Source organism: Theropithecus gelada, chromosome 6 (genome assembly GCF_003255815.1).
Source record: "Theropithecus gelada isolate Dixy chromosome 6, Tgel_1.0, whole genome shotgun sequence".
NCBI lineage: Eukaryota > Metazoa > Chordata > Mammalia > Primates > Cercopithecidae > Theropithecus > Theropithecus gelada.
The window spans coordinates 105,007,659-105,020,074 of record NC_037673.1 but is presented as its reverse complement, the minus strand read 5'-3'; the positions used below and the strand labels follow the sequence as shown (position 1 = coordinate 105,020,074).

The 12,416-nt window shown below is 36.4% G+C and overlaps 1 protein-coding gene across 4 annotated transcripts in view; it reads right to left on the bottom strand.

The window, feature by feature from the left end:
• The window catches only part of FER (FER tyrosine kinase), a 437,039-nt gene that overhangs the window by 14,967 nt on the left and 409,656 nt on the right, over positions 1 to 12,416 (bottom strand). For all 4 annotated transcript variants that reach the window (XR_003119794.1, XM_025387375.1, XM_025387376.1 and 1 more), the window contains one exon: positions 911 to 1,065. Coding sequence is in view for 3 of the 4 variants with exons in the window: in XM_025387375.1 (XP_025243160.1) it covers positions 911 to 1,065 (155 nt within the window). In the remaining variant the exon portion in view is untranslated. The remainder of the gene's footprint in view (positions 1 to 910; positions 1,066 to 12,416) is intronic.

Here is a 12,416-nt window from a genome sequence, read left to right as displayed (position 1 = left end):
AAATGCCAATGATTGTTCACTTTAAAGTAATTAACTTTACGGTATGTGAATTTCACCTCAATTTTTTTAAAAAAGCTTTCTCTAATTTAGGAATTAAATTAAGGCATTTATAAATGCTTTACAAATTAGTTCCCATAATGAGGTAATATTTCATTTTAAATCAACAAAGAATCATTTTACGTTTTTATTCAAAACATACCATACCCACTCACCAAGCCATGGCTTATATGCTGCTTCCCTCAATGAAAATGTAATTTCTAATTTCACTTAAAGCACACTCTTTTTTTTTTCTCTTAAATTCTTGAGTTGTCATTCATCTTGTTATGGCCCATTTCATCCCAACCACAGATAATGCAAGTTATATTTATTTCCAATTACAATGACACATAAAAATTCAAGTGAAAAACATCCCTGCTGTTTTAAAATATAATTCCCATCTCCTTCTTTGCTCAAGATTTATATCAGTTCCACAGACTGAGATGCTAAGAAACCACGTCAATTTCAGAGTGAGAAACGACAGAACTGATTGACTTAATATTTTAGGAACCTAACATTAGATGAGGTTATTGGACCAATTATAAGACATTTGAAAGAAATGATCCAGAGCCACAGCAACACTTACTCTGTGTATAATCTATTACAAAGTCATTTTTTGGTATTAAAAACCTTCTCAGATGTACAGTCATATTTAAAAGTACTTATATCTACCTTTTTAATATAGCAATGTTACATATAGAAATCTAATCAATAATTTCAACAAATTAAAAGGTATGAAATTCACTCATTTGTGTTGATCCTTAAATCATTCTAACTTGCATTCTGTGCTACCCCTGTAAATTTTGCTTGTGAATGTTTTGTGCTGATGCCATTCATTTTTACCACCAAGGAAAAAAAAGTGGTCTATTCTTACCATAATTAAGAGCTTCTGGTGCTGTCCATTTAATGGGAATCTGCTTTAAGCCAGAAGATGAATACACTCCACCATCCTCTTGACGAGACATTCCAAAGTCACTGATTTTCAGAACATTATTTTCACCCACCAGGCAGTTTCTTGCAGCAAGGTCCCTAGGTTACAATGAGACATAGAAAACGCCTATTAAAATAAATTGAAAGCCACTTTCACATTCATGATTTCCACACTTTGCATTTTTACATTTGCAATGTATTTATAATGAGGTTAAGAATGCTTGTGATTTACCAGTCCTTCTCATCTTTTCTGTCCTAGGTAAAAAAACATCCATGAGAACATATGCATATGGAATAGGCCACATGCTAGTTTTCTAGGTACCACATATATTTCCATTTAAATAGAAAAACACTGATTCTAGTTTTAAAAGAGAAAATTACAGAGGAGAGGCTAAGCAAACTTGGCATTACTTCTCCTTTGGCTTTCCTAGAGCAGCACTGTCCAATAAAGGAGCCATCTGCCACATGTGCTACTGGACACCTGCAATGTGGTTAGTGTGACCAAGAAACGGAATTTTTCATTTTCTATACTTTTAGTTAATTACATTTAAATAGCTGCATGTGCCTAGCAGATACTGAGTAGACTCTGGAAGACAATTCTTAGGGCTTCCCAAAGGTTGGAAAGTGGCTGAGGTACCAGAGAGGTTGGCAACTCTTTTTCTGCTGCATCTGGCCCTGTCTCTCTCTCATCCACCTCATCTTGTCCAGTCTCCCTATCACTTACTATATCCCAGCCATACTGGGCTTCTTTTTGTCCCCAAATGCAGGACAAGTCCCCTAAATGAGGCAAGCCTGTTGCACTGTATACCTTTTGCACTCTAGTGTTCCCCTTTGCCTCCAGTGTTCTTCCAGTTTTGCATAGCTGGCTCCTCTTCATTCATTCTTAGCCCAAACATTCTCTCTTCAGAGAGTTCTTTCCTGACCACTCTAATCTTCCAAAGTCTTTCTTTGGGGAGGACATTCAATAACCAAATTCATATACAGCCATCCCTTGGGATCCATGATTGGTTCCAGGACCCCCCTCAGATACCAAAATCCAAGGATGCTCAAATCCCTGATATAAAATGGTGTAGATTTGCCATATGCACATGCTCCTGTATACTTTAAATCTCCTGTATACTTTAGATCATCTCTAGATTACTTATAATACATTGTAAATGCTATGTAATAGTTGTTGGAAGTCTATATATGTTTAGTACAGACACAACCATCTATTTTAAAAAAAAACTCTCTCTGGATGGTTGAATCCACAGATGTGGAACTTACGGTTACAGTCATATATAAAAAGAATTACATATAACCAAGTGGAGCTTGTCCTAGTAACACGAGGTTGGTTTAACATTTTAAAAGTAATCAATCAGTGTTATTCACTAGAGTAACAGAATATAGGAGGGAAAAACTTGATAATTCCAACTGATGCAGAAAAAGCAATGGACAAAAATTCAAACCCACTGATAAAACTCAACAATCTAGAAATACTAAGGAATTTATTTAACCGACAAAGGGCATATACAAACAGTTAAATCTCTAACATTACACACTTAAATGGTGAAAGGCTAAATTGTTTTCTATTGAGGTCAAAGCAAGGATACCTGTTTTTACCAGTTCTAGTCAAAGGGATCTCTTGGAAATAATTTTACTTCTTTTCTGATATCTGCCTCTCAGCTTTTCGTGTGTTCCCTTATGTCGTTTTCAATGTGAAAATGTGATTTTTTTACATAGAAAATCTTTGGGAATGTTTATAACAAGAACTAGAATTAATGAATTTTACAAGGTTGCAAAAATACACAAAGTATTCTTGTAAGCAGCAAACAATTGGAAAATAAATTCCATTTACAGTAGTACCAATAAGGCAAATACCTAAAAATAAATCTAACAAAAGACAAGTCCTTTATACTTCAAACTACAAAACTTCACTGAAAAAAATCATAAATATGTGAATATTAATATGGCAATTCTTCCCAAATTAATGTATAGATTTAATGCACTCACAACCAAAAATTCTGGCTGATGTGCTGTAGAACTAGATAAATGGAGTCTAAAATGTATATGGAAATGAAGGGTTCTACAATAAAGTAATTTTAAGAAAGGTGTACAAAGTTGTAGGACTTACCTAACCTGATTTCAAATTCCACTAGAAAGCTATAGTTCTCAATATAGTTTAGCATTGGTAGAAATGTTTATAGCTCAATTGAATAGAACAGAGAGGATCTACAAACACACCCACATATGTATAATCAACTAATTTTTTTGGCAGAGGTACAATGGCAAGGTAGTATGCACCTCCCAACTCTAGTCAGTGGGCCAAATGCCATCACCCTTCGTCAGAATGAGTTTTTAGTCACTGCAATGCTTTAGTCATGTACAGGATTTCATTGTTAGTACTTTCTTTAGAGTAATATCTATGTTTTATAGCTACATACACTTCTGTTGTCATAACTATCTTCATTGCACCACCAGTTTAGAGATTTGTTCTCTGACATGAGGATTACAGTTCTATGAGAGGCCAATCTAAAACTAATTTAGAGCTATCTCAATTCAGTGTAAATAAAATTTCAATACCATTTACAGAAAATGCTTTTTCCTTTGGGCTGCATTTATTTAGTTCAAGTGAGTGGAAATGGGATCTTTTTGAGATAATCTATGCATTAAATAAAACCTTAGGCCTTTACACCATAAGCATGCACTGTATACTCAGTTTGCCAAATATTCTAATAAGTATTAAAGGAGACAGAATAAAGGATATGGTGTCTGGGCTAAGAAGCCAACAATCTAATTTGGGAGATAAGGCAATCACACACCTTTCTTCCTCCTTTCCTCTCTATTCTCTTCTTTATTAAGCCTACTATTGTCCAGTACTGAGTCACACTTTGGGAGACACACTAGTACTCCCAGCCTCTTCACACATAAAACTGCTAGAGAACAATCAGTGTGAACCTGTGTGTTACAGACTGCAAATCCTACAGGAATTCAGAGGTGAGAAATCTCATAATAGGCTGGTGTTGTCATTCACCCGAGGTATCAGAGATAGCCATATCTCACCACAGGCAGAGGGATATAACAGCAAATGCTGCTCACTGCTAAAAGGAGATGGAAATGTTCCACTTATGTGTGCCTAGTAATCTTATTTGAAGATTCAAACTTCTGAGTGTGTACCAGAGGTGTCCTCCAAGTCATACATAATATGAGACAGGCTAATTAAGGATTAAATAAGAGCAGAGAGCAGTTACAGGAATGCCAAGGCCAGCAGGCAATGGAGATGAGTAAATTTTCTTCACTGTCTAGAAAGCACAATGGTGCACATCTTGTTCTGTGGCTACGTTCACTCTTAGAGCATGCCCTACAGTAAGCCAGGAATCACCATGAGGCTGAGCCAGTGTTCTCCTTTGCAATGCTATTTTGCCCCAAGCATTGTTTACTCGCTACTATGATTCTACAAAGTCGGGATTTATTCCTCATGTAAAAAACGAGTTAGAGAAATATTTGCTTTTTTTTTTTTTTTTTTTAATAAAAACTATTCCCACTGGGTCTGGATAATACTGAGCCACAAATAACTACTAGCACTTATGAGGAGAAAACCTCTTTAAGGCCCTGGAGTTTCCTGATTCTGGCTGAAACATGGCATAAAACCAACAACCCAGGGAGTGAGGAATAAATGAAGCATACTTCATTTGCTCTACTATATTCTGACAAAAAGGGGAGAATTATCTTATTATACAAAATGTATTTAGATAGTTAGCTGCAAGCATATTTGGGGCACACTGCAGTAGTTAAATGCACCACCTTTTAAAAATATATGAATTACATTATTTTCTAATTTTTATATAACTTATACACAGATACATGTTCTTTAAAAATTTAAACACAAAAAATGTGACCAAACGTTTCCCATCAGACTTTGCCAATTCCATTTGACTTATTGTTATAAATTTAGATACATTCTTATTATATAAACTTTGTACCACATGTATATATTTGTTTACAAACCTGACTAATTGTACAGTTCTTGTTCTGACATTTATTCTAATATCATTTGATGTCCTTCAGAAAATGTTAATAATTTCCTCCATGCAGGCCAAGTGTACTGCTTGGCAGATTTATTTACTTTTTTTTTGTTGTTGACAATTGCGAGTATATGGTTCTGTTACTTCTTTCCCCTATTATTCTTAGTTGACATATAATAATTGTACATATTTATGGGACAGTGATATTTTGATATGTGTAAAAAATATGTAATGATCAAATCAGGGTAATTAGCACATCTATAATCTCAAACATTTATCATTTGTGTCACGAACAGTGAAATCTTCCCTTCTGGCTTCTTGAGAATATAGAATAAATTAACCTTATTCATTCTACACTGCTGCAGAACACCAGAACTCTTTCTATCTAGCTATAATTTTGGTATCTACTAACCCAATCTCTTTCCATCCTCCCCACCTCTCTACCCTTCCCAGTTCCTGTACCTTACAATTCTACTCTCTTCCTCCACAAGCTTGATTTTTTTTTTAGCTCCCACATGAGTGAGAACATGCAGTATTTATCTTTCTATGCCTGACTTATTTTGCTTAACATGATGTACTCCAGGCTTATCCATGTTGCTGCAAATGACAGGATTTCATTCTTTTTAAACAGGTAAACAGTATTCCATCGTGTATGTATACACACCACATTTTCTTTGTTGATGGACATTTAGGTTGATTCCTTATCTTCGCTATTGTGAAGAATGCTTTAATAAATATACATATCCCTTTGATATACTGAGTTTCTTTCCTTTGGACAAATCTGCTGGATCATATGTTCTACTCTTAGTTTTTTTTAAGAAACTTCCCTACTGTTTTCCGTAATATGTATATTAATTGACATTCCCAGCAACAGTGTATAAGAGCTTCTTCCTTTTCTCTGCATCCTTGCCAGCATTTGATATTTGTCTTTTGTCTTTTTTTTTTTTTTTTTTGAGATGGAATCTTGCTCTGTCGCCCAGGCTGGAGTGCAGTGGCACGATGTCGGCTCACTGCAGCCTCCATCTCCCACATTCATGTGATTCTCCTGCCTTGGCCTCCCGAAGTGCTGGAATTGCAGGCATGAGATGCTGCATCTGGTGTTATTTGTCTTTTGATGATAGCCATTCTAACTGGGGTGAAATGATATCTCACTGTGGTTTTGATTTGCATTTCCCTAATGATTAGTGTTGAGCTGTTTGAATTTCTTGGATATTCTAGATTTTAGTCCCTTGTCAGATGAACAGTTTGCAAATATTTTCTCCCATTCTACAGGTTGTCTCTTCACTATGCTGATTGTTTCCTTTGCTGTGCAGAAGCTTTTTAATTTAATATAGTCCCATTTGTCTATTTTTGTTTTAGTTGCCTGTGCTTTTGAAGTCATGTTAGCTATAAAACCGTTGCCTAGACTAGTGTCCTGAAGCATTTCTCCTATGTTTTCTGAAGTAGTTTTATAGTTTCAGGTCTTAAGTCTTCAATCCATTTTTATACATGGTAAAAGCATCAACTTTTAAGTATTATATCGCTTATTAGCTCTTGGAGGTTTGGAAATTTACTTACTCTTAGCTTTAGTTTTCTCATTTGTGAAATGGGGATAATAATTGTACCTACAACATGAGGTTTTTGTGAGAATTAAATATGTAAACCACTTAAACAGAAAGTAGTCAGTGTCAATAAATGTTAGTCACATACAGATATAAAACTATAAGTTCATCATAGGAAGACTTGAATTTAGCCTCAGAAACAATGCATCAGGAAATCTGCCTCCTTCCGGTTTCTTAGATTCAACTATTTGATAATTTTCTCATCATATGAATATAAAAGACAGTCAGTTTAGTTCTCCTAAAACCAACGTAAATAGTATTTTTACTGTATGCCGGGTACTATTTGAAGCACTTTTCATATGTTAAGTCACTCAGAAATTACTGTACTTATGATCTCCATTCCTATAGATGATAAAACCGAAGCCCAGGAAGTTAATCAACTTGCCCAAGGTCACAAAGCTAATAAGTGGAGGAAAGCAGACATTGAATCCCAGCAACACAGCTCCAGAGTCTGTAATTTTAGCCACTTACTATAATGCTTCTCAATATAGTTAATAATTCTCTTTCAGAACGTAATCAAATGACACACACCTTAACCCATGGCCAATGGCTATAACTTCTGAATTTTAAGTAAGAGGCAAAATGGATGACCTTTAGGAAAGGAGGTGACACTTCAAACTCCCTCCCTGTCCCCTAAAAAACAACAAAACAAACAGCCTATATATACACATATAAAAATCTGTTTTCTAATAAGCAGCCAAATGTCACCAACTACTTTGAAACAATATATGAGTGTCCTGATGAAGGAGAGTAGGACTGCCTGTTTCTTGCAAAATTTTGCACACAGTCACAGAAGCGGAACCATAAGCTGTCTCTTAGAGCACACCAGGAAACTGAGGTTGGGCCAGGTGGGGTATCTTTGGCAACAGAGGTGGTATGTTGAGCGCTTTTATAAAAAACAAAAACAAAAACAAGGCAATACCATAGCCACTATTTAGCTGTAAGTAATGGGATCAGAGATTGACCAAAAAATAAATGGCTACCCAGCTTCTTCTGCATGTCAGAGGTTGCTTATTTCCATTTCAGAATCTACCTTATTATTTCTTTTGAACAAAATACATATATATGAAATCTCCCTACATTTCTCATTTTCAGTGCACTGCTGATTTCACTCTGTTTTCCATTCATCATACTGTTCCTCATCTCTTCTCTTCCCTTTGCAACCTTCTTTACCACACTTCATACCTCTCTCTGGTAACCTCTGTGCGCATTACTGATGGGGCACTTATTTCTAAAAGAGGCCCCAAAGGAAGCCTGCAGCTGTAAAACTGTGAAAATTAGTACCATTATTAAAATGTGTCTGTTCTCTTTCTTTGAAGAATTGTTCCAGTGCCACAGACTTCTGGGAGGATGAAAACAGAAGTCCCGCCTCTTTGAATGCAGCTATCAACTGATGTAGAGTGAGAGCATAATTTGTGCTTTTTTGTTCAGGGTTGGTTCAATGCCCTGTAGATATTTATTGTGAGAGCAAGTGACTGCTTATTCTTGAAGCTTCTCTCCTGCTACCTGTCAGGACACTCAGAATACATAGTATTTGAGTCCTCTCATTTACTTAAAGCCACTGTTAAAATGCAAATGTGTTACTTGTGGGGAGTACTCATATTTTAGCATAAACATACCACTTACTCATATTTTAGCATAAATTATTTGAATAGATAATCGAATAGACATCAAAGTCTTAAGGGATTAGGAGGACAGGGCTGATATGTTCTGACAGTGGGAAATAATAAGGGAAAACTGGTTGAGCAGAGCAGGCTTGGGTGAGGCATGAAGTAGGCTTTTAAGGAATAGTCAATTTGGGCACTGGTGAATTCTGAAGGGTATGACAGAGCACTGGGTGGGGGCAACAATGCAGACGTAACTTATAAAAAATTTGTATAGGGCTAGGCCCTGATGTATTTATTCTATACCAGGTTATTTCTTCTCAATAGCAGAGGAAGATCCCACTGGTGGCTTGGATGCCTCAACCACTGAGTCCATTTACTATAGTGGAGGAAGGTTTCTCTCTCTGGAGAAACAGAGGCCTGTGGTGATTCCCTTCAATGAGGTTGCTGCCTGATGGCTGGAACATGAAACAACCAAGTTGTTGCCTGATACAGCTGACTGAATGGGAATCAATTATGGAAAACACTGTTAGTCATCTGGCTTTCCTTAAAATGGCCATGCTCAGCACAGAGAAGTGCTTGCCGCTTTTGGATCTTTTATCTCATTTCCTTGGGCGACTTCCCTATAAGAGAATTCTGGTTGGACATGTACAAGTGCAAATTCCACATATTCTTTTCTTTAGCTTAGAAATCATATTCCTAGATAAATCAAGGGAACTCATACTAAATATGAATGTTGAAGATAACTCGGAACCAAACACACAGTGATAAACTTGTCTTAAATTTACCCCAAAAACCCAAGGGGACCTTTCTTTGCATTTGATTATTGTGATTAATCTGGATGGTTTATAGTTTATGAAATAGGTGCTAAATTTGTATATTCAGATATAAATCTCTCTCAGTCAGTGTTGTCCGCTCCCTATCACCTGTGGGCCACATTGTGAAATGAGATATCAAATCTCCAGGCACAAATTTTAAGTAAACATTGATCTATTGTTAAACCTCTTAAGATTCTAGTCTAGAGGAACTTGGTGGGGGTACAGATTAAAAACATTTAAGTAAATGTTTTCATCTCTTCAGTTCACAGAAACATATCAAATTTTACTGGGCAATTTAATAACAAAACTGAGCTTTGTCTTTTTTTTTTTTTTTTTGAGACGGAGTCTCGCTCTGTCGCCCAGGCTGGAGTGCAGTGGCCGGATCTCAGCTCACTGCAAGCTCCACCTCCCGGGTTTACGCCATTCTCCTGCCTCAGCCTCCTGAGTAGCTGGGACTACAGGCGCCCGCCACCTCGCCCGGCTAGTTTTTGTATTTTTTTAGTAGAGACGGGGTTTCACCGTGTTAGCCAGGATGGTCTCGATCTCCTGACCTCGTGATCCGCCCGTCTACGGCCTCCCAAAGTGCTGGGATTACAGGCTTGAGCCACCGCGCCCGGCCGAGAGCTTTGTCTTAAACAAATTAAAGGCCACTAGCTGTCTGAGGCTACAATAAAATGCACTACAAGGACCTGGCTCAGAAGTTAGCCTTAGTATTGATGGCGATAGCCTCTACTCCTAAAAGACTTCTGGAAGAGAGATTTAAAAAATATACACCCACTCTCATTCTGAGACTATGAAGTGAAAATAGAAGTACTTGCCTGAGTGACAAAAAACATAACTTAAAATGTTATACTTGGATGCAATAAGTTACCTGAGCAACAGACAGAAAAAAGTGACAAAACCACTCCTTACTGAATAGCCATCATGATAATGGCTATCATTTATTGAGTGCTTTATATGTGCCAGACACCCTTTTAAATGTCTTTCATATAACCCATGCTCTTTCAATACTCAACTTCATGCATACTAATCTGTACACTACATACTTCCACAGATTTTTTCCATAAGCAATGATGCAAACATTTGCATTGTTGGAAGTTCTGGACTAGGATTAGTAGAGTTTTCACCCAGTTTTTTCTTAAAGCTATATAAGCTTATATGTTCCACATTTTCCTGGACCTTGGAAATGAGAGCACCAGTTCTTGATTTTCTGAGCATGAGGGCTGCTGAATAATGTCAAACAATTTTATGATCCTTTGCACCACACATCAACCCAGATGTCATGTTTTATAATGGCTGACAGCAAAAATACAACATGACGAAAAGCTACTAAGAATTTGACAATGTTTTGAAGTGAATTTACACTCTACTAATCATACCAATAAAATAATAGTGCATATAGATAGATATATACAGACATTATTCTGTATCAGATGATGCTGGATAGACACTTGGAACACTTGCAGTAATTTGGAGGAACCAGGGGTCCATGGTGCACCAGCTGGTGGCCAGCATATGACCCTTTCAACTCTAACATTCTGTACACTCCAGGTTAAAGGCACTGTCTTCCTGTAAGTAGCCAGATGAATCTAGCCTCACAGAGGTGGTAGATGGCCCTGGCAAAGAGTTTTCCATGTTGCCAGTACAACAGTGGGTGTCAGCAGCTAATGAATGCAAGTCACACTCAGAGGGTAAGTTAGAAGAGTTCCACTACCCAGGAGCTCTACTATAACAATGCATGTATCATCTGGCTTGCCTTCGCTGAATAACTGTGGGTTACAACCAAGAAATCACATTTCCCAATCCTGTAAGAATATTGGCAACCATTGATTGACACCTATTATGTGTTAGGCACAATGCTAGGAACTTAACCTATTATCCCTAATCCTAACAATTACACTAAGAGGCATACATGTCTTTGTATATGGTTACAGAAACAGGCTCAGAGATTAAATAACTTGCCCAACATCACATAGCTGGTGACTGAGTATGGAATCTATCTTGCTCCAAAGCCCTAGTTCTTTGTTTTCCACAGTGTTGAGTGTTCTTTTGGTTTCTTTGAAATACTATTCATTTTATCTTGATAAAAGTTATACTCTTTAATCCCTGAGGTAGATAGATTTCTGCCATTTTGTTCCTGGGAATTATTTTCTTTCCCATTTAAGATTAATGAAATAAATCCCCTGACTTGGTACTTAGGCTATGGAATAAGAATATATTGGGAGGACTAAAATATGCATTTTTTCTATTCTATTTTCTATAAGGGCATATAACAATTCCTCTATAATCATTCGTTATCGTTTATAATTTCATGAAGTGATATACATAGTCACACTAAGACCTAAATTAAGATATAAGAGGCACATAAAGATACAGAGCAACTGCGTAATCTGTGATGCACAAGGTGCCATAATGAGCCTCAGGAACATTTAAATTTTTATAGTCTGAAAAATGTTCAGCTACTAATGAACAAATACACCCTAATTATAGTGGAATGCACCTAGATTTAGATACTGAATCATCTGCAGTGGTTAACTCTTTGTAGGATTTTCTTCTTTGTACAAGGGATGCCACTGACTTTGTACTTTACCAAGAGTGTCAATAATGACACTAAATTCTCCCAACCAGACAGCTTTATGATCAGCTTGCACATTTACCTCTGGTTTGGGGATGTCTGACTCCTAGGCCACACTCCTGGGTGGCAGATGGCAAACTCCTTATCTGGCATATCATCACAAAAAGCATTTTTAGAATAGTTTTGGTCCCTACATACAAAAGGGAAATACATTTATTGTAGCACCACTATTCTGTTAATGGAAAACAGTTTTCAGTATTTATAGGAATTCAAAAGAAGTAATGACTTTCTTTTACGTATCTCAACAGTTCCTTCTTTGCCTCCCATTTACATTCTTTTAAAATGAAATTTTCATTATTCCCATTTCAATTTCTAATGTTGCTTTCTATGTTTATGAAGTAATATCCCAGGTGACTTTATAATAAATTTCCCTTCAGTCCTATGATTGCTTGCAGTGTACAAAACTGAAATAGAGTGTAAGTTATGAATACAGGTCTATTTTACAATAATTCATTTTTATCTTGAAACAAAGATCTAAAATTCAATTTCTTTTCTGTCTCTATATATTTTCTTTCCGCAGTCAGGAAAGCTTGCTTTATCTTTGTTCAATTTTAATTCTGCATTATGTTTGATAAGACTTTATGGTATTAAGACTTGATTTCATATGCATAGCTACTTTTCTTGTAGTTCTACAAGATAAAGGTTTTAAAAAATATTTACCTAAAATATTCACCAAATGTCCTTCTATGATGAGTTGTTATTCATTCGTGATTCTTTGATGTAATTCATAAAAAATGTGCATTGTGCATTCATGAAGGATTACTTGTCTGAGCAAATATTAACTTCGC